Source organism: Zootermopsis nevadensis, unplaced genomic scaffold, assembly GCF_977971745.1.
Source record: "Zootermopsis nevadensis isolate Lab colony 2312 unplaced genomic scaffold, Znev_1.0 Znev_ptg000029l, whole genome shotgun sequence".
NCBI classification, from domain to species: Eukaryota; Metazoa; Arthropoda; class Insecta; order Blattodea; family Termopsidae; genus Zootermopsis; species Zootermopsis nevadensis.
Genome location: NW_028259161.1, coordinates 9,288,004 through 9,310,871, shown reverse-complemented (window position 1 = coordinate 9,310,871; position 22,868 = coordinate 9,288,004). Strand labels below are relative to the sequence as shown.

General features: G+C 36.4%; 1 protein-coding gene across 4 annotated transcripts in view; it reads left to right on the top strand.

Moving 5' to 3' along the window:
- LOC110827962 (neural cell adhesion molecule 1) overlaps positions 1 to 22,868 on the top strand; it is a 428,987-nt gene that overhangs the window by 35,177 nt on the left and 370,942 nt on the right. Inside the window, exon 1 of one of the 4 annotated variants that reach the window (XM_087358314.1) lies at positions 14,409 to 14,637. The exons of the other annotated variants lie outside the window; for them this stretch is intronic. Coding sequence (XP_087214440.1) covers positions 14,577 to 14,637 — 61 coding nt within the window. The 5' untranslated portion in view covers positions 14,409 to 14,576. Of the gene's footprint in view, positions 1 to 14,408; positions 14,638 to 22,868 lie in introns of those variants that run through there. 4 annotated transcript variants of the gene reach the window in all.

Below are 22,868 nucleotides of genomic sequence, written 5' to 3'. Positions count from 1 at the left end.
ATCCGCGATCCGCAACCGGATGTGGCCCTAGTACAATCTTGTATCGTATCATTCTGTGTGCTGGAAAACGTTACGGCCTAAATTAAATCTGGATTTGCCATGATTCATCATGACGCGATGCAAAACTGTGTAGACCCAGTACTGATTAACCCTTTCAAATATCCTTGCATGTGAATCCATTCCAATAGCAAATTATGTGGCTGTGGTACATTGATTATGTTATGCACATCTAGCTTCACGGATAATGGTAACTGTGCGTTATATGGGTGTTAAATTCTTTCTCCTTTTGTGTCAATATGAACAGAATTAGCGGTGCGATAAGCAAAATGTGTTGAAACAGATAAGTTTCACTGAAACAAATAAGTTCATTTCGTTTTATTTTGCACACGTTTACGCGTATACAGTGTAAAAAAACTGTCGAAATAGCAAAATGAACTATTTATATTATTTGCCTTTGCATTACTACCGGTAAATCCTTTTTAGCTACGCGGCACAGCTCACTCAATATAGTACCTGGCTACGGAGATTAGATCCATGACAGGGACAGATGATTTTTCTCTATTCTTTGTATCAAGACTGGCTCTGGGGCCCACCCAGCCTCCTGTCCAATGGGTACCAGGGTCTTTTTCCTGGAATATAGCGTGGCCGGTCGTGACGCTGACCGCTCACCCCTGTGTAGTGTCGAGGTTAAGAATGTCTACATGGCGTGTGGCGGAACAGTTTTGTTTTTTATCCACAAACATAATATAATCTTTAAAACTTAAGTAAACATTGCGTATGCAATGAAATGTCGTTGTTTTTCAGTAGTATTTATATTTTCAGATTTGCTTTAATTACGTAGTTTGTTCAAAAATGAATAAACGTCAATAGTACGTTACGTAGCTGACAACTATATAATCTTTAAATTACATAGATTCGGAAACTATTTCCGTTCAGCTTTATGTACGTCGGAGTTCACAGAAATCGAAAGAAATCAAAATCAAATTTGTACATCATTAATGTGGTCGCTCAATATGAAATGTAGTCGAATGTCGGTCAATAGTTTCGAAGGTTGGAAATACGGATATACCGACGGAACCTTTCGTGTACGTACATTTATTGTGCTTTGTGAAAAATATAGATGGAAATTAATTAAAGTTGTTATTAATTACAGTGCCGTTATTGACATTTGCTTCTACCGTACAGATGAGTTGGGATTACCAGTAAAGAAGCAAACTAGGTGTATTATTGCTAGTGATGTTCATTTAATAAGCACTAATTTGTGTAAAGGCCAAGAGTAATATTCGAAATTGGAAGCATGATAATGACATTCCACACTGGCTGGTCCGACATACGATTGCATTCGATAAAAGCAATGTAAAATAGGTTATTTATAGCACGGACAATTTAATGCGTGGGGCTGCCACAACGCATTCATTTGAAATTCCCGATTATAAAAAAGAGGGGTATTCGAGTAGGCCACTCTTTTTTCAACGAAATGGTTGATAATGAGCAGTTAGAATTTTGTGACGGTGATGATTAATTAAGGGGAGAGTACGTAAATATATATAAAAATATTTTATATCTACATTTGAACACAGAATCTCATTTAGCAGTATGAATAATATTTTACTGCTGTCTTTGTACATTCAGTTAACTGTTCACATACTTTATTTGCATCGGAATGATTGTGTCTTCTTACACAAAATTAATTAGCCCACACAAAGAGGATGCGTTGTTATCATATTCACAAGGCTCTAATTTTACTCAAAGTGAGCAGGTTACTCCGAAATGTTGGTATGTCACTCTTTCTTATCCGTTGATACTGTGATATACCGTGGATATGACATCATGAAAAATTGTCATTCGGGAAACTTTATAGACTGTATGAAACACGCTATCTTCGCAGTTAAAATTATGAAAATGAACAGGGACACATCTTATTCAATTCTAAATTGTCTCACCATATGCTCCATCATGAAGTAATTCATTTTCTGCTGTATTCACGGTTCCAACATTTAGTAAGCAAAGTAGTCAGTGCAGTGTTTCTGATAGACCTCAATTTAAATTCCAGGAAGCCAAGTTAGCACACACACGATCGTATAACGCTTCCAAGTCATTTCTCAGCAATGCAGAAGTAGGAGTTTAAATAAAACCGTTAGTGTGTCTGTGAGAATAGAGTCAGATGACCCTCTGAGGGCACGTCAGGTGAATCGCAGAGATAATCTCTCAATGCCACATGGTAGTTGCCCTTTTTTTCTCTCTCACTCTCGGGCGTGAGAAGACACCCCTTGCCCTGTTCACGCACACACGTACGGAAGCTATTAGGTCCAGAACACTCCTGAGTATTCCGAAACGAGAGCCAGGTTAACAGACACAAAATACGAAAACTTCACGGTGGACACATTCTGCTGTCACAGTTGGTATTCTTGGATGTTCTTCTGCTTATTTGCTGAATGTTTTGGCTTACCTCTACTGTGTTTGAGCGACCAGCTAATCCTAGCAGTTCTCTCATGGCTGTAATATGTCACGATGTCTTGATACCTCACTGTCTATCCTTCGTAAGCATCCATCTTACCTCATTTATTTATCTGTGGCTTTTTGTTGGCAATAACGAAAGACTAAATAGGGCCTAAAGAAATGAGTGCACACAAAGTTGCCAAAGATAGCAAGTAATTGTCAAACTACAGATACAATATTAAAAGAGTAAGATTTTTGCAGTTTTGGAGTAGGAACAGGTATCTAGCGTCCTAACACTCTTGAAAGCTAAGGATTACATGACTACAAGGCCACCGTGTCCTTTGATGCCAATACTCAAATTTTTATATCGTCGCTGAAATCAGAGCTTATTTTTGGTAGCTGTCCTTCGCGCAGATTATTATATTATCGGAAAAACCATGTCTATGACGAAGTTGCTGTCATTCCGAGGGGCTTCTGAAAACAAAATTCTGTATATCCGTATTTATTATTCTCTGTACACAATATTTGTACGATTCAAAATGTCTTTGCTCTAAGAATTCAAGAGAATTTTATAAATCACGAATCTCATATTTATGTTTTAACCTGTGTTTAACGTTTGTTAAGTCCACATAATTTACGTCGCTTTGTTATACCATAGTAATACCCGTAAATGTGTATATTTAATCAGTTTAAGGAACGAAGTTTCGTCGCCGAACTTGATCGTCTGCATATTATTTGCTTAATCGATGAACTTTACACAAGTGTCTAGTTAAAAGAAACCTAGCTCGTAACCCTTCTTTCTTCCCTTCTGCAGTTCAAATAGTTATGAAGAAACGTACTGTACTTCTTGAGTTTATAACTCGCGAACATAATCTTTCACCCTTTTGTAGGGTCTCCTTAGCGTGTCGTTCCTGTGGTCTGACATGTTAATCCTGTCGAAGCCCACTCATTCAATGTGTTCTCTCCAATTTATCCTGCAGGCCTATCTACAATTCTTTCAGAACGTTGTAAAAGCGACAGTTGTGATGATACGTAATTTCTCTATCGCGTGTGTGCGGCATGTGTACGTTTTGTAGCAGTCACAGACAGAACCACTTCATTCAGAATTGTTGACCATTAAGTTTATTAACACACTTCAATATTTTTGTGTACACAACATTAAATCGCTCTGAAATTCAAGGCAAATATGGGGGTCGTTACTTAAGTGAAAATATGTAGTTGATCACATCTCGATTAGCAAAAATGTTAGGAACATAGATTTTTAAGCCACTTGTATTAAATTATGGTAAGATGGTACTAAAGACGTTCACTGACTGTTTACATGAAAGGGATAAAAATCAGTTGACAAACTTGTTCAGTTTTTTCTCTCGTCTCGAAGGTACCATTTCCGTAGCATGGAATTTCGTCAGTTGATTAGTCTTATGGCATTATGAATCTTAATATAGCGTGCATGTTTTGAAAGTGTGAACAAGGATTTTTGATGGAATTTTAATGTCTTAACTTATGTTTGCTGTTTGTACTTTTTCAGGGTCGTTTACACGTATATAATTCTAGTAAATATGTTCCCTGATTTCTCCTAAATGTCAACAAAAATTTACGTTCAAATAATCATGCATTTTTATGAAAATACGTATATATTGTTCTAAAACAACGAACTTTCTAGACATTATCAATCGTCTTTGTGGATGATGTCCAGAAATTTCGTTATTTTAACATTACATCATTACTTCACAGTCCATACACAAAATATTGACGTCACTACGAAATACGAAATACAAACATAATAGTGACCTGTGATAATACAACGAATGAAGAAACAATATAAAGGACAAGAACATCATAAGAAAATGAAGACTATAAATCATAAAAAACAGTAAAAATCAGTAATTCAGTGATAAGTTTAAATACATAACACCCGTTGATGGCTAAATTATAGCCGAAACTAGTCGTGTAAGTTCCACATGTAAATCGAGTACTCGATAGGGAACGTTAAATGATATTTTAATCTTTTAATAATATTATATTTGTGATTGACGGCTAATTTTTTAATGTATTTTTAATACTATATAATCACAATATGACGCATCTACAATATCTTACATCATCGTCACAAATCGTCAGAAATAAATCTTACCCTTTTCACCATTTTGAGGTCTAATTCCAGGCAGTATACAATTACAAATTTCTAGTGATATTGTACTAGTAGCAATTGTAATATAAACATACATTAAAGAGAGCTGAGGCAACTAACGATAATCAAGGTACTATACCACCAACCAATAAAACAGACATGCAACTTACAAGATACATTTCATGTGGAACATCGTTAAAATATATTGACAACATTAATTAGTAGATAGGTTATTCTGACCAATTAACAATGGTAATTAACTCCAATTCCTCTACAAATGCTTCTGTTTATTACATAAAATGTTCACTGCATCGAAGAATGCATCTGACTGGAACATATTAAAACCACTTAGTGATATTAAGCAGACCCGGACAGACTGCGAGGGGAATTTCCTAACCACCGCACTGCCACAGTGTGGGTTGCGTCCAATGAAAATTAGTCAGAAGACAAAGACATGTTTCGGACTGAGAATGTGCATATATCGTTGCCCTTCCCAACCACCAACTATTCACTTTCTTGTTTCTCACGAGTAGGGAGCGGCAATTATAGTGTCAAATATACCGTGATATTCTGTAACTACAGTAATGAACGAAATTAGTATGAATAATAGGTTATACCACTGCAGTAGCCAGCCCTGGGATATCTGAAAGCAGGTATGGCCAACGCTTATTAGGCTACATGTACCACATACAACAACGCAGGTTTAAAACAAAACTCTGTTAACAGTGTGATGAGTTCGTTAATTAAACGACAGTATATAGGCGTAATGCTGTAACATGACACTCTATATAAACACGTATTAATTGGATGTGCATCAGCAGTACTAACATAATTAGTTGCATAAAGATAATCGGCTATCCATATATTTGTTACATGCACTTTGAGATTGTAGTGAAATAAACAGAAGTGGCGTATTAACTGTAAAACGATTTACTGACAGTAAATGCTTCTGTCACACACGTTTATGTAGTAGGTCTAATTGTAAATGAAAATTGTGTATTTTACACCCTTAATATTAATTTTAAATTTGAATTACAGCACCACGTCAACAAATTTATAAAACACGGTCCTGGATTCAAGTGAACTTTGCTTGTTTGATAACAAGTAGAGATTTATTTTGTTTACATAGTACAACCACGTTTTAACACCCCAGCACATTAATTTTTTTGACAAATTGAATGAACTGACTAATGACTGATCACATAACAAACGAAGCAAATTAGATAATGACCCCGGCTATTTTGTTTATTTTATTGTAAAAACAGCGTTGGTTTAATATCATAAGTTTTTTCACAGACAAGTTGTAATGTTGTAGGATTGAATGTCGATGGTGTAACAGTGACCCATGTTCGATCTTTTTTCTTTGCAAATTCAGAAGTCAAACCTGTTAAGAGAGAACACCACACGCATGCACCGATATCTTAACAGTGGAGATCAAAATTCAAGGCAAAAGAGCAGTATAAAACTTTCAGAGCACCTGTCACGGCGACTGAAGATCGAGGAGATTTGAGACTTGTATGGGAGAATTGTGCTCGCGTGTGTGGTGGTAGAGACACCAATTTATAAATGCTGGGGTGGGGGGGATCTTTAGTAACAGAGGACCACAACTTCCTTTCTGAATGCACATTCTACATTGATGTATTTCAGCCCTTTCGCTAGAGGTGTCTTGTCGGCGATTGCACTGCATAAATAGACGCTCCTGGTTGAGATATTATCCTGTACTATAGCAGCTCAAGATGGCTGTTTTGTGAGGTTATGTATGCAGTGTCTGTAGGTCGATAGCAGGTAAATCGCTGGGGCTGTAGCTGGTGGCATGCACAATAGTTGAACTGTTTGAATGGGATCCATATTGACCTTTCTGCTACTGTTGCCAGAGATTTGACCGCCTATTTGCAGTGACATTATTGGTTTGTTTGTTGAACTTCTCGCCAGAGCACGTGTCCGAATAGATTGTGTACTACGTCCCAATACTATAAACGTGCTTCTCGAATTAGCAAGTAGATTGAATGGGAAATAAATTGGTGCGTGGGTGGATACTTGTTTGAACTTGGTTTGAAGCAAGCACAGCAATATGACACGTTTTGTGACGACGACTAGGAAACAGGTTTGGCTTAGAAACAGGTGAAAGCTGAGTTGACACAAAATAAGTGACTTACTAAAATAAAACATGTTGCTCAATACAGAGTTTAAAATACGTTTCTTCAAGGGGAAAGGGATAAATTATCAACATTATGTCGCCATTAACGCATGTGGTTTCGAAGTTCACAGAGGATTAAAATGTGCGTGTTTCGTGTATATACACATAATTATACGTTAAAAAGTGTCGGTCCAATACTGTGTAATATGTGCTTGTGAAATTTGTTAGGAAAACAAATGGTAATTAAATGCAGACAATATAATGTGACATGCGAATTATAAGCAGTGTGAATGACAAGAAAGAGTAGTTTTGGTCGATGAGACTGAGTTATGGAAGGAATGAGAAGAAATACGACAGGACGAAGCGATGGCTATAAAGGTACGGAAAAGATAAAGAAAAGAAAGGAAGAGAATGAGGGATTAAGATACAAAAGAAACGATTTGCCGTAAATTTAAACGGATTTATACGTTAGTAAGCTATATACGACATTAATTTAATGCGTTGATGACTGCAAACTGAGTTATATTTTCAATGCTTACAGGCAGTAACTTGTATCAGGTGGATAGAAGCTTAGTCCATCGTAATACGGCACTGTCACAGCGATAGATGCGTTGAATGATACCAGATTGTGCTGGCGTCTTGGTTATTACGCCTAGCAGGCGTTAACGACCAATGTCTAAACTGAACGGAAATGCCATTGTCTTCTGAGCTGACCCTCATTAAAGAGCTCTGCCTGTCCGTGTCAGTTCGAGAAATTGTTACTATAATTTCCCTCTTCAAATAACGGTGATATTGACATCTGCGTATATTTAAAGAATAATGGAGCCATCTCTCGGGGAATATACAACCAGGAATTAGTCAATAATGGGTATCTGCAGTGTGTACATTTGTCGGAGTCAAAATACAGCAAGTATTCTATGTGTGTTGTGATTACACACTGAAACCAGGTTGCTGGTATGAGAGTAATGTGGCAGAAAGCCCGCAGCTAAGAGATGATGGCTCTCGTATCATCCGATAAGTGCATGTGTTATTATTGGCTGGAAGTGGATACATCTAGGTGAGGTACCTGCAGGCTGGATTCTGTCTGGAGTGATGCAAAAGAAAGAAAAATGACCAATGCAGATAATATGTGCCTAAACACATGATTTTAATTACTTTAAAAGCGGGCCGTGTAAAACACGGGCACCTTGGGACACACTTCATTCAACACACACGTGCCTGAATTTTCCCGATTGCCATTCGTGGCGATTTCCGCTATGTAACCTGTTCAGTTTCAACATCGTCGTTATATAACGTAGTAACGAATCAATTTCTGGGAGAAGGAAGTGCAAATCAAATAAAATGCTGTATTCTGATAGAACTGTAGACGACAAAGCGTCATAATAAGATGAATGTAGCAGTCCGTAACCAGCCACTGAGGTTACTTTGCTGAAAAGCAACGTCACTAACACGAAGGTCTTGAGGGAAATTGTGAATTTGAGGAACTTCGGCCGCTGTTAACACTCTTCAGAGTCAGCGTCCGTTTTCTTCATTAAACATGAAAAATAGACAGTAATATATTTAAAAATAAAATTAGACAGAAACAATATGTCACAAAAGGACGCTAAGAAAGGGTAGCCTAGAAGCTTTTGGAAAAACTTATTACAAATGAAGAAACTCTGATATTTTAAACCCGCGTTTGTCAAAATTTCAATTGGCAAGGTATTGTTGTAATGGGGTTTCAGTTGGCCATAACCCAAGTGAATTTATTTCGAACTATATTCAGCTTCACGCACATACTCGGCAGAAAGACGTAAATTATTATTTTAGTCCTTTGAACAACGGGACTGTGAACTGTTTATGTGACTGTGTTAATAGGTTAATCTCCCAAGCTTCTCTTTCGGGTTTATTGATTTTGTGTTGTTAATTGCTGTGAAACGATGGTGTGATATTGTGTCGATTATGAATATAACGGACGTCGTAATCTGAAGATACTATTCTGACATGCACCTGCTGGACATGATACGAATTATGCGACTTCAGATGCATCTAGAATCGAGACCCAGACCACCAGAAGACGACGCAAATGCAAACTAATCCACTACAAAATTCAGCCCAATACGAACGAACTTTTACGTAGAATGTGGTTGCGCTGGTTTCTTTTAAGAGTGACAGTTTTCTACTAATCTCTTACACAACACGGACATCTAAGGATCTTCAAGAGACAACAGCCCTAACAGGCTAAGGCTGTTAAGATTTCTAAACTGGGAACGTTATTTCACCTGGCAGAGCTCAAGCAAGACAAAGTAATTTCAGTGGCGACTCGTGTGTATTTATTTTCCTGTCATTTCGTAATGGAACGTTCTGTAACACGGACTGGAATTATGTCTACTGGCTTCGAAAGTTATCTGGTATAATGGGCGCAAAATATCTGCGAAACTGAGGTGCAACACAGTAAGTGGTGAAGGGAAGATGGAAAGGGCGTGGGGGGAACAGGAAGCCTCGTGGTATATCTCTTTTCTTGCCTCCCTGTACTTTGGCTGGCTGTCCTCCAGCGTGTGCATTTGTAACGGTAAACGGAAGTCGAAGATGTGTTGCGCCACGTATAGACTTCCCTCACACATGAGTTATATCAGTAACGACTTGAACGCGTTGTCCCCTATCGCAAGATTGAGAATCGTACGACCTCGGCCGGATCAATTGGGAAGAGGGTGAGAACAAGGGAGCCAATGGGCGAAGAGCGGGCTACAGAATTTTCGTAAGTAATAACCTCGAATTTATTTAACGATTTGTAAACGTATTCCATGTGGGTGTTACTTAAATGCAGGCGTCTTATTACGGGTGACATCCAGATGTTATGTTCTATATAAACCTATTCTTTCCTTTCGGAAACCAGTTTAAATTTGCTAACATTACCCTATCCGTTAAGATCTATCAGTGCTTTTCAATGGAAAAAGTAAACTAAATGAAAACGGAACTGCTCTTTTACCACAAGAAATTTGTCTGCTCCAATGTACTTCTTAGCACAAGCGATGTTTTCACGCGGACTTATTTGAATCTTTAATTCAAGGAGGGAAAGTAGGTTCAGGGTAATGACTGTAACCTAGGATCACTTCTTAAGAATCCAGTGGCACTTCACGGCTAAGAGAGAAATCTGGGTAGCTTGATTGAATTTATTAAAGTAAATCTGTTGGAATAAGGGATTTTCATTTTGAAATGATGAGCACGAAGGAAAGGAGCTGCTGTAAGTATGGAAATCTTCCTGTCGCTCTATAGTTTTGAAAGATAAAGGGTTTAGTAGTGTGAGGTGTGAGTGTTTTAGCTTAAGAAGGCAAAGGGAGAGGGATATTTGGTGTAGAAAGCTTATCTATGTGTGTGAAGAATGGAATGACAAGAAACCAACAGATGAATTTCGTTTTAAAATGTAAAACCGTCCTTGTTATTGTACTCTTCAGAAGTACGATAGAGGGAAAGGTTCGCAGAAACTTTTCACCCCAGTCCATTTTCAGCATACAACCATGTTTTGTTTGCGACCACTATAGTGTATGCAGTTTATTCACGAATTATCCCCTCAGGCATTGACGATTCAGGCTTGTCAGACTTTAAACACGCAGATACTAGGCTAATTAAATCCCAGTGTTTGCATATACGTACTCGATTCCCGGTCCGACCACATCTGGGAGAAAGGTCTGTTCACACTACAGCGAACTGTTTTCCAGGCAATTTCGTGGAAACACTTTACCGAAATGGTGTTTTTGTTTGTGTCTGTGGACACTGTTGAACTTGAAACATTTATATTATGGCCCAACAACCTTGAAAATTGTACACTTCATTTTAAAAGAACGGGCTGCTGCTACCTCATTGATCACATAATTCAGTGTCATGTCTTCGGTGTTCACTTGTATTTCAAAACGGTTGTACGGTTTGCAATAACAGCCAGTGCATTACTCCTATCTGTTGTTTCTGTATGTAGCAGAAGCAGCGTACGATAATTTATCTGCCCAAACAGTGGTTTTTAGATTTAAATTCATTAGCACGTTTATGAATTCAGACGAAGAAAAATAAACTCCTAATACGAGTAAAACTATACAAATTTATATTGGGTCTATTCTATAAGCAGGAATCCGTTATATTGATTCTTGGCTGATATCAATGTTGGATGGAATTTTGGAAGGTAATTGTAACACTTCCATGAGATAATGTTGTTGTTGTTATAATGAATAAACTATTTTCACTTACGTTTAGACAGAATTTCCCATCTTCACGCTCTTTGTTCAACACGTGCTAACACTACAAATTTTAGGCATTTTATTGTGGTTAATATTATCAATTATATAGAAGATATAAGTTCTGTCATAACACAATATTTTATTCACAATCAAAGAAATTACTAAGGCGGAAACCCCACAGGGTCAACTTTACACTCTTACAGGTAACAAGTATATAATCTGAAGAAAATTACAATTGACGTTAGAGATTGTCAAGAATTTTTATCGTAGTAGTATTTTAATAAATTCAGTCAAGCTACCCAGATTTCTCTCTTAGCCGTGAAGTGCCACTGGATTCTTCAGAAGTGATCCTATGTTACAGTCATTACCCTGAACCTACTTTCCCTCTTTGAATTAAAGATTCAAATAAGTCCGCGTGAAAACATCGCTCGTACATTGGACCAGACAAATTTCTTGTGATCACAGAGCACATCTCTGCTTAGGCATGTGAACGTGAGGCCAGCAGCCAGCCAGTCGGCTTTGGCTCTCAGACGGCTGTTACGCCACGGAGTATTATTATTAATAGTAGTAGAATTACTTACATTGACCTGCGTGGGTTTGTGAACAAGGGACTTAAAATAAGAATTATTAAACACATAGAAAAACAATGTGCACACACGTTTGCATTAATTTAAAATGAAAACATTACTAAGCCATAAACATTATGTAATATCTGTAGCGAGGGTTCAGTGACTATATTCTAGTATCCTGTGTAGTCTAGAAGAAATTTGCTGATGTTTCAGAAGTGCCTTCTGCTTACTAAACGGCGCAACATTCCAGAATTAGTCACCTTCGGCAGAATGCTAATTCGACAACGCGCTGAGCCAGTCTTACCCCAGCTCTCGGTAAACATTCTTTTATCTGAGATGGCATGATCATAATTTCTTTACTCGTATAACACGTGACACCAGTGATAGTGCGGTCTCTTTAGATGACATGACCTCATTTTCGGACCGACTGAGAAGAATGGAGTTAGTGAACTCTGAAATTATAGTATCACAACAGAAACATTGCATCAATAATAAATGTATAAATGTTGGATTATTGAAACTATAGACAGAAGAAGGCTAAAGTGCGGTAGACTGCATGCGTGCTGTTCAGAACAGCGCGTTGAGTACGTCCTCTTAAAATAACAAGCGTTGAAATACTACTACGTGTATTTTATTACAAACCCTATGGTAATTCATTTCAACCTTCCTGGTACTTTCAGGAACGTTTTCATTAAGCATTCCACAACAAAATTTATTTGCTGTGCTCTTTCCTTACGCCGAAAACGTGTTCCTTTACCGACATGTACTGTTTGTGAAATTAAGAAAATATTGTCGATTTTACAGTTCATTGTTATTTACATAAATTTTCCTGTTAAGTGACCAAAAAACAGACCGTTTTGCAAAATGTCCGATTTATATAAGTCAGTTATTACACTTTTAATGCAGAAATTCAGAGCAGCTGCAATGAAAAGGCTTTCACTTGTTTGAACACTGCAAATGCACAAAGTAAATTCTGCTGTGATCCTCGGAGTATAATTTTTATATCATTAGCAATGAGCCAATATTTGGTTGTTACACAGCCTCAGATTCAGGCTGCGTGAAATTCGACCTCGAAGTAATTGTCTTATTCGACAACGCTTCAACTTAACAAACACCAATACAGCTACTTTCTTGCCTACACTTGCATTCATTTATTGTAGGAAAACGTTTGTATATGCTGAATTTACAGATAGAAGAATGGTTTTCGAACTTGTGTTTTCGCTCGGCCTACAATTGTTACAGGAATATTTGCTTTGTATTAGAAAAGTAATGATAGCATAATAAACATAACAGTTTGGCTTTCCTCGTCTTCTGACAAAATTTAAATGTGAATTAAGTACCTCTAGTGATTTTTCACGAGTTTAATTCGTTAGTTTAAACCGCATCCGTAAGGAACTCAATTCTAGTCTAGACTTAAAATTCCTATCGCATTTTAATGATTAGGCACACTGGAATATGAGACTAACAAGCTATTTTGGGCACACAATCGTGATTTTCTCGTTTACTGAGTCAAGTACCAACAGGTGGATTTGCCTTCGAATTGGCATGATTTAAGTCTGTTATTTGTGTAACTGGGGTCATAAAATAGCTCCTAAAGAAACATCTCTAAACATTTTTGATTTTTAAATACAGAATCTCTGTGTGTGTTGTAGATTTTTAATGATTGTTATTTCACTAATTATAAGTGTTTGCTCTTACAGGTAAGAAAGTGTTTCTTTTGACAGACCCACGGACACTTTCCGGTCAATTTGTTCACCCACAATTAAACTATTATAACATCCTTTAGAAACAGTCATACACCTTGTTTTATATTAATATAATCGTTCTTTAAGGAAGCTTTGGTCCTAGGTTTAGAAAGAAGCAAAGAACATTTACTGTTTGCTTTTATTAATTAAATTATAAGCCAAGCTGGCGATTTCTTTATGAGATATCCGAATGCAAATTAAAGTAAGACCCTTGAAACAATTTGTTGTTTTAGACATTAATAAGACGTGGAATCGTATAATTTCATAGTTTTTTCCTATAAAATTAAGTTCTGATTTGTAATTGTTTGTAGCGTAAAATTTTATAGTGGACTGGAGACCAAAAGCTTAAAAGAAACCGTTTGTATTCCTCTCATTTACTTTTCTGTTCACATATTTTATGCGGTGAATTTAAAAACCTTTTTTAAAATATGTGGAGATGATATACATAAATTTTCTGCCCACACATTTCAAGTTGCATAAAAGTAAATATCCTTTCTATATAGACATTAGCTACGTTCAGTTCTGCGACAAAACTCGTTCAGTTTTGGACAGAGATTTGCTCTTTAGCTTTGTTTGCTTTTCTTATAATGAAAGCCTGTATAATACATGCGAAATCTGAAAAATACAAACCATGTCTGTAGCTCAATTATAAGTTATAAGTCTACTCATAAACGAATGCCATATTATGTGAAGCAATTGCAGTGGAATTCAAAGTGGACGTTTTGAAAGATCAAAGTAAATTAAAAAGCCTGGCTTACGTATTTTGCTTTTTTAGTACGTAATGCTTTGTTCAAAGCATTAGAATCTATGTTGAAAATGTGGGGTACCAGGCACTGGCGAAGCCAAATATGAATGCGGTATTTCGGATTAATAAAGAACATTTTACGTGAATGAGGATCCAAGTAAATTCATAAAGTCTGTGATAAATTGATCCTAGCAGACCTACATTCATTCCGAAGTTGCAGATGTTTTTTTTTTTTCAGGCTTCATAAATACTGGATTGTGCGAACTTCCAATATGGGTTGCCTTATTCAGTACCGACCCCGAAATTCCTGTCTTAAATTAAAGAGGGGTGATGACGGAGATAGACCTATTGCATGTGCACGATTTGCAGAGCTTGCCCCATCTCTTGGTGGAATTTTGATTTAATGTGCAATTAGCGTGGGAAGCCGCTGTGCGTTGTGATAGTGGAGTGAGGAAAGTTTCTCATACGTTTCGCTGTATCATGTGAAGTTCTGGCTTGAATGTAACGAAGTGTGATATTATGCATTTGTTGTGATATAGTCTGTGGTTTTGTGTTTTACGTTGTGCTGCAAACTGAAACTGTTGCATCATAATCCACCTGAAATGCATATTATCCTGCAAAGAAAGGAAAGCGAGGCGAATGACGGTGACTCAGCATTTCGTGGTGAGTACACGGAAAGGAAATTTTTTCAAAGAAACAAGTCCAAAGTCAAACATGTAATTTCGTAGTTGAAGAATGCTAGCAAATTTTCATAGTTTTGAATAGTGGAACATGTTTTAGGCATAATATTTTGTTTTAAAACAAGTGATGACAAAGTTTCAAATGAACATCACACTCTCCATCCACTATACATAACCTCAGATTGGTTGGAGTTGTTCTGTGCATGACTTAGTTACATAAAGGTTCTGCTGGGATAGCGTATTCGACGTCTTAAATAAATCAATAGCCACTTTTATAGAGAGAAATAACATAAGATAATCATCCGGTTTTTTAACAAAACTATGAAGAAAGCATTTTGCTGTCATGTAATACAGCTTATAAAGATTCCTATAGCCTATGAAAAGATCGGAAAGTTGTACTAACCTCAGATGTTATTAGAGCATTGTCAAATAATTTATTGAATGATTACTGGCATTTATGCATTGAAAGAAAGGTGAATGAAGTCTTAATCTCATCCCCTATAATACCTTTATAAACTAGAATTGTTTGCCTTCAGACAGGTAATTAACAATACACGTTTCAAACATTGTAGTCACGGGGCTATTCGTGCTTACTAAGTTTCGTGAAATACGGTAGAGAAATAACTTTAAAACTTTGAAATGTGGATATCCTTAAAGAAAGAAAGGTGCATTAAAATGACTCCGAAATGTAGACCTACACATTTCGTGTAACGGGTTCTTTATGAGAGGCCTGTACCTACGTATTTTAGTATCAATTCTAATAAATCTATATTTTGTTACGTGACGTTTTTTTCTGTGTTGACTACTTCGGTTCGTATATGCATTAAGCGTCCTGCCGTCTGACTTTTAAAATTACCTCCAATTTTTTTTGTCGATTTCTCTGTGTGTGTCCGTATTGTTTCTTTTTCATTCCCCTGTAGTATCTTGTCGAAATTTTATTTTAATTACGTGTGTAATTTTGTATTTTCTTTACACGATCCGAGCTCTGTAATCCTGCTCAGCATAAATAATTCCGTTATGATAAATGGTATGTCTCTTTTATCTCTTCAGGCTTTGGTCTTTTGTGCGCGACATTATGGATGCCGTACGAGGAATATGATTTAAAATAGAACTGCTTTAATTTGCATGTACTGAATTCTAACATATTTTGTGAATAATTGCATTGTGGAGAAGGTGCAGAGAAAATGCATTCAGTCGCAAGTTAGGATATTAATTCCTATGCTGTAGGATGTAGAAGGCGCACGCATGTAATAATGTATTTGGCAGTCATACAGCGACTTTCCTGTCGTGAATTTTATTTCGAGTATTAAATTATTTATTTACAAGAAAATTATGATTTATTTTGCCATTAATCTAAGACGGGAAAGAACACCCGTATGAAAAAATTACCTGACGAGGACTTTTGCACACTCTTCAACAAATATTAAATCCAGGAAAATTGGTTGGAAATGTAGCATACACTAGGAGAAATAAGAAATTATGACATTAATTAGTCCGATTAACAGATTGAGAAGTAAAATTAGGCGGATGGCACATAAATGGTGTTTCAGAGTGTAAGCCAGATGAAAATGATATGGGTAGGTCTTGTGGCTGCCTGTTTTATAATTTAATGGATTTTTTAAAGAACTAAACGAAAATAAATTTGAGGAGGTGTAAACTGTTTATTAGCATGTTCAGGTTCATAGTTAATAGAGAAATTTGTAGTTCCATTAGCAAGTCTATCTCACTATTTGATTTTCGGTCTCTGAAAATCATTTCGCCATGTCGAGGAATGTACACGAATTAAAATGATTACTTCTATGAACCTAAAAACCACTACGGCTGAATGAGGAATATTCTGGCAGTTAAACAAAGTAATTAATATAATATCTGGAGCGGCAGGTCTCCAATTCGTACTATAAACAGAAGGGAAATATCCCAGTTACAGAATATAAGAATTAATATCTGTAAAATAAAATATTTTGTGGCAGCACATGTCCAGTGTTGTTGAACATGGGAATTTTTAGAAGTTTGTACAATACATTTTTAAGTTCGTAAAAAGTTTATAGCCCTACATCTGATGAACTCACATAGGATCACACTGACTTATTTATTCTCGACAGGAAGTATGGAATCGATTGTGCTTGGAATCCAAGACATCTTCCACTGTCAGATGTCAGAGTATGGCGAATCTCGCAAGGAAAGCGTTCTCTTGACTCCGACTTTAATTGGGACAATCATGAGAAGTCACACTGAACAAACTGTTTCGATTGAAAACTCGCAACGATAAAGTTCTCTGTTTTGAGAGGAGACAGCGGAAAATACATTTTGTACGTTGATATATAGAATGATCGTGTGGTACTATATAGCTTCTCTGCATGAGACGTGTTCGTTATGATTTCGTTGTTCGTGATGGTTCTTTTTATTGTGACAACAATAATTACACTAATTTTATTAAAACGTTTATAATCTTAGATTGTATATAGGAAGTAAAATTATTATAGAGGAGTTTCTTAAATTATTGCACTTATTTCATGTATGAGTCATGAACATTCTGTTTAAACTTGTTTGGCTCCAGAAATTATAATGAACTAGTGGAGCATGATATAGTTTGAATAAAATGGATATTAAAAAGATAAGTGATAAAATTGCACTGAATAGCAATAACTGAAATTAAAAGGCAGTGTGCTATATTTGAAACTTTTTCAGAAATAAAATTATTTTAATTAGTGTATTATTATTAAGAATGACATTCAGATTACGTCCGCTCGTCACACTTTACTTTCTTCATATTTCTTGATATCTAAACATAATAGTTATATTTTCCGCTAAATAACTTGAATTACGTGCGAGTATGAGACTGTTATTAAAGTGGGTTATTCTGTTAGGATATAAATTAAATAAATTATTAATATAAATCAGTATATGCTCTGTGTTACGAATTTACGTAATTAATTTTTCGAATCAGGAATTTCAATATTGTTCCGTTTTAGTTTCTTACGTTCGTTGTATGTAGTTGCATGCTTTTGTATGATATTGATTGTCACTTTTAATTAAGTCAGGACTACAGTGCATGCAGTTTCCTATTGTAATATCCCTAATCTATACGTACTCTATTGTATTCATGGGTTCTGTATGATTCTCGGTATAAACAGGTATTACTTCCTTGAACGGCAGTAACTTAATGATTTACGTAATGGTGACGTGTTTTCTTTGCGGTACGGACTCAGTTCTTACGTGTCATTTAGAGTGGCCTTGGATTCAGAGGGATAAAATAATAGCACGCCATTTTAGACAGAAATATTAGGGAAATACAGGTACTGAGATTATTGTTTCAAAATTGTAATAAGAAATTGTACAGTACTCTTAGTCTCATTATAGCAGTAAATTTATTAGAGATAAATTGCGCATTAGTAATCGTGTATTAGAAATAAACAGTGGGGGACATGTTGAAGAAATTCTTATTTCGAAGACAGTTTTGTAATCTGGTTAAAGATAAAGACAAAGAAACGACAAGTGCAAAGATGGTTGCCTTCTGGGTTGTAGTGCGTCCTGGTTGAACTGATTTGAAACATTAATCCTAATTACGACGTGTGTGTTCTCACACGACCGCTAGGGTAACCATGTTTTTAATTCAGAAAAAGCTGCTAAACGTACAAAACACTTCATAAAGAGATGTTCGTGAACTTCCTTTGTAGTAGCAACTTTTCATTCATGGCTCTTTAACTCACACGTCAAGTTCCTGTTTGAGAGTGAAACATATTTCATGTAGTGAGCCAATGAGGGGGAGAGTGATTTATTTGATTAGACAGAAGGGGCGGTGATGGCCTCGGGGAAATATCGGGCGTCCATTTTGTTGTCGGTTATTTTAGTTGATTTAATTGACGTTTATGAATTATAAATAGAACAAAAAATTGGACAGTGATGATTTGTGTGTGTCTATACAGTCCACGACTGTAATCTTGAGACTTGTGGGGTGAGGAAGTGGGGTGAAGGAGGAAAGATAGAGTCTGCATTTAACGCTACGGACTTTCTGCATTCCATGCAAGTCTTAAGCTTACAGTCGTGGACTGTAGAACATTTCGTTGAATGTTAATTGCTTGTTGTTTATCATTGAAATGTTTTGGTACGTTCAAGAGGAAAATTAATATTTCTGTAACTGTTTCCTGTTTCTATTTGGCTAGATGTTGGTGACTTTTGTGTTAGGACAAATTTACCGATGGGGCTAGCCCTGTTAAAAATTTGAAGGATTATGATATAATGTTCTGACTCTGTTCTTATCCAGCAGAATTTTGACAGCAGTTACAAGACGTAAGTTCCTTATTCCTGATTGTTACACGGACAAATTATATCTCATCTTATAATACATTGCTTTGAATTTCTAAGGAAGTTTAACTAACTGGAAATAGTCAAAAAAGTAGGAAGCTGTTTTCGTATTAATGTTTTACTATTGTCTGGGGCAAAATAAATTGCTATTTCATTATGGACACTTGATATCCGTGAGCCCACAAGGAAAATAAGATAATTTGTCACTTTCAGCGTGGGCAGTGAATTACATAGCATCTAGGTGCTTCATTGCAGCAAATTACTTATCCACATTTTTGACATTTTTATCAAAAACCTTGTCTCATTCTTGTTACGAATAGTGTACTATTTTATCGGATTGCACTCCTATTGTCTATTGTGATATATTTTCAGTCTTTGAAGTTTTCAGTTGTGGACTTTTGATGAATTGTCTCAGAATATATGGAGTAAATAAGTAAGCACCTAGAAATATCGTCCTAGTCCGATTGAAATACCACTCTCTCGGCTTACGCATTTACGTGCAATCACTAATCGCGCGACCTACACGCACGGTATCTGCTTTTCGAATGGGCTGCCCATATGGAAACGGGTTGCAATGAATACAAACTTGCCTGGTTACAGCGGTAATTCGAAAGATCACTAACCCCATAAACTAGAGAAGAATGTGATTAGGCTGTCAGGCGTCTGTTGCTTTATTGACTGTTTCTGAAATGTAATGTCAGAATTCTGTGAACATCAAGACAATTCCCTTTCGTCAGAATTCTTGCAATTAATGTGTTTTCCTTGCAGTATTTGTTTTACGGACTCTCAAACAAATACTGTTATAACGGTTTTATGATATTTATTTTCAGAAGACTGATTTCTGTAATTGACTGTTAATTTTGCGAATATAATCAGTGGAAATCTGTTTTGAATGGTACACGAGGAAAGGCCTTGTTTTGTTCAGACTGTTAACTCTGATTCAGACATGCGTATTTCAGTTCTATGAATTATATACTGCAATAACCCAGTTTATATCCTTATTCTTTATTGGACTTTGTGAGTGAGTGGAAGCAAGGAGAGCGAATGCAGTTGTACAGAACGCAAAATACATGGGTTGTAGTCAGTCGTGAACTGTTTTGATGTTTCAGGTCGCGTTGTTTTATTAAAGTTGCTGATTGTCGTGGCCTGTATGTATAGTTTCACGGAGGGCTGCAAAATTCATACCTATTCTGTAGTATGTATTTGTTGCAGATTTATGTGAGATCTTTTTCGGAAGTTTGGTTTTGTTATTAGCAATTTCGTTACCCTCAACATGAATTATTCAGGACGGCTTAATTGCTTGTCCGTAGACCGTGATCGTGTTCTCCCTGAAGCCACTCATTCACACCCTGAAAGAACAGGAGAAGAAAATTCTCCGCAACAACAAGATTTGCTCTTGATCCTTCCATCCTTCTTGGTCCCCTGAAAGGGATTCTTGTCTCTCTCTCTCCATCCCTCGCTCTACCCTTCACACGTTTACTTTCTAGTGGCCAAAAAGTGCACTTTCTTATTATCCCGTCTAGAATTTCATAGTTCCATTTGTTTAAAATGCAGTGCTTGTTTTGACGTTATACTTTATTTGTTTTGGTACATTTATTTATGCCGATAACACTAAGAGTAATTAATTTTTGTCCAATATCTATAGGTCTTTGTCGCCGATCAAACCTGCGATAACTTTAAAATGTCGAAGAGAAAGCTCCTTTTAATGTTTCTGTCATTAGGTTCGGAAATTCGAAAGTCACTATAATTTATAATTTAAAAGGCGCATATATTTTATAATCGTTTCTAATCATTTGAAAACAATATTAGCATTCGAGAGGTCTTAGGTTGTATTCAAATTACTGCATAAAAATATAAATAAATGATTAGATAAGGAGAATGATGTACAGAAGTTATAGCTATAATGTTTAGCTTTCTTCAATTTTGGAAGGCGGGAAGCTTGAATCTGGGTCCGGAGACTTCACATAAAATTGTTTATGGCGTTTCTCAGTTTACCGAGACAGTTGTGTTTTCACAGTGTACATTATGGTCTTTTGGGATGTGACGCCGTTTAGACTGATAGATGGTTACCAACGTTTAGGAGGAGTGAATCCCTTCCACCTTCAGGAATGAAGTGATTTCTACGATATCAAACCCAGAGGATCGTAATCATCATTTCAATGCTACGAGAAATTAAAATCTCAAAGACGTTTCTGCCTTAAGTCAGCCACAGCACAATTTTCCCATATTTTCTTTGGACTGTTTTTAACACATAGTTACCCGGCAGCAAGACTTCGGTTTTATTTGCAATTAAACTTTTAATGTTAAAAACATATGTTGGATGTAAGTTACGAAATGTGCTGAAACTAATATAAATATACTAACGTGAAAAGTGTTGTCACTGTTTTCCATTCCTATGTAGTGTCTGATGCTGTCATAGCATCGTTAGTGACAATATTCACTCGTGGAATATTGCCTCTGGCCGTTATTCTGTTATAGTTTCTGGGTCTGAGGTTTGTGTATCATCCTTTGACCTATCAGCATGCAATGTTTGATTATGCTAAGGCCAATGAGATCATTAGGTAGACTCCCACGTGGATGGATGCATTAAACATTTCATCTGTCCTCGGATTGACCCTTCCAGCTGTAGAGTGAGGTTCAGCTGTGTGTAGCTGTTGCTTATTACCGTAGGGGAAAGGCGAAGTTCTAAAGTAAGGTGTTACTTACGTAAGACTTGTATATTAAGGGTAGAGTGATTGAGAATGAAGTTCATGTATAAGTGTAAAAGTGTTTGGATCCGGCACCAAAGGGAGAAGTTCCTATAAAAGTGGAGATTTTGGTTGTGTAATTGTTTATATTCATCAGTCTCATCTCTTGAAGGAAAATATCAAATCATAATTATGTTATGTATAGGGCACTCTAGATTCATTTACGTCCATTCGTAGCCGTGAAAGGTAGAGGGTGTCACTGGTGAAATGCCTCATCAATATTTGCGTTGATTGTCACAATAGGAATTGTTGAAACGATCCGTCAAAACGACTGACGTTCTGTTTATCAGGCTGTGCAAAGAAAAGAAAAGAAAAGAAAAACGTGAGTCACCGAGTCTTTGTCTTTCCGTCCTCAGCTGCCGACGATTTATGACAACAAATAGTGACTCTCTCGCCTGAAACCGGCATTTCTGTAAAGAACGGGATATGCACAGTACTTTCAACGTTGTTTCTGAATAATTATGGAATTTGTTTTAAATCGTAACCAGAAAATACTTTTAGTGTCTAACTAAAGGAAATGCCGCACTGTAACATATTTAAAAAATAATAAGTCTTTTCTAATTGTATGCCTTTACTTCAACCTCGTATGAATAATAAAATGTATGCTTCTGTGTAATTGAAATTAATTTTTAATTATTTTCTCCGTTTTTGTTTGTGGCTTCATAACTCTAATATTAATAATTGTTTATTTATATGAAGAATTAGAAGCACTGGAATGTATTCCGTTAAAGAGCTGTTGCCTTTTAAAGATAAGATAATGTTTGCAAATACTGTTTTTTATATCGCTTGAACGAATATTCTGTGTAGTTTTCAAGTTGCTACCATTTTGTACGTTTCAATTTTATTCTTTATTCTGCCGTTTTTGAACAAGGCACAGATGTATATGGTTCTCTTCTGGGTTGTATCGCCGTGTAGTTTGGTAGTTAAAGTTTTATCGCCCTGGTAATGGAAGTAGTAATTCCTCCGAAACGTTGGTAACTCCTGTCACACTAAACCTTACTACAAACCTAAATATAGCCATCTTTACATTCGCCACCATGTGAACTTCAAATCCTGCATGATACAAATTACTTTAATTGGGACAGTGTCTAGTGTGAAGAAGCATTTTATTCGATAAGCCTCGTTCAAGCTGTTGCTTTATCTTAGTTTTGTAAATTTCGAC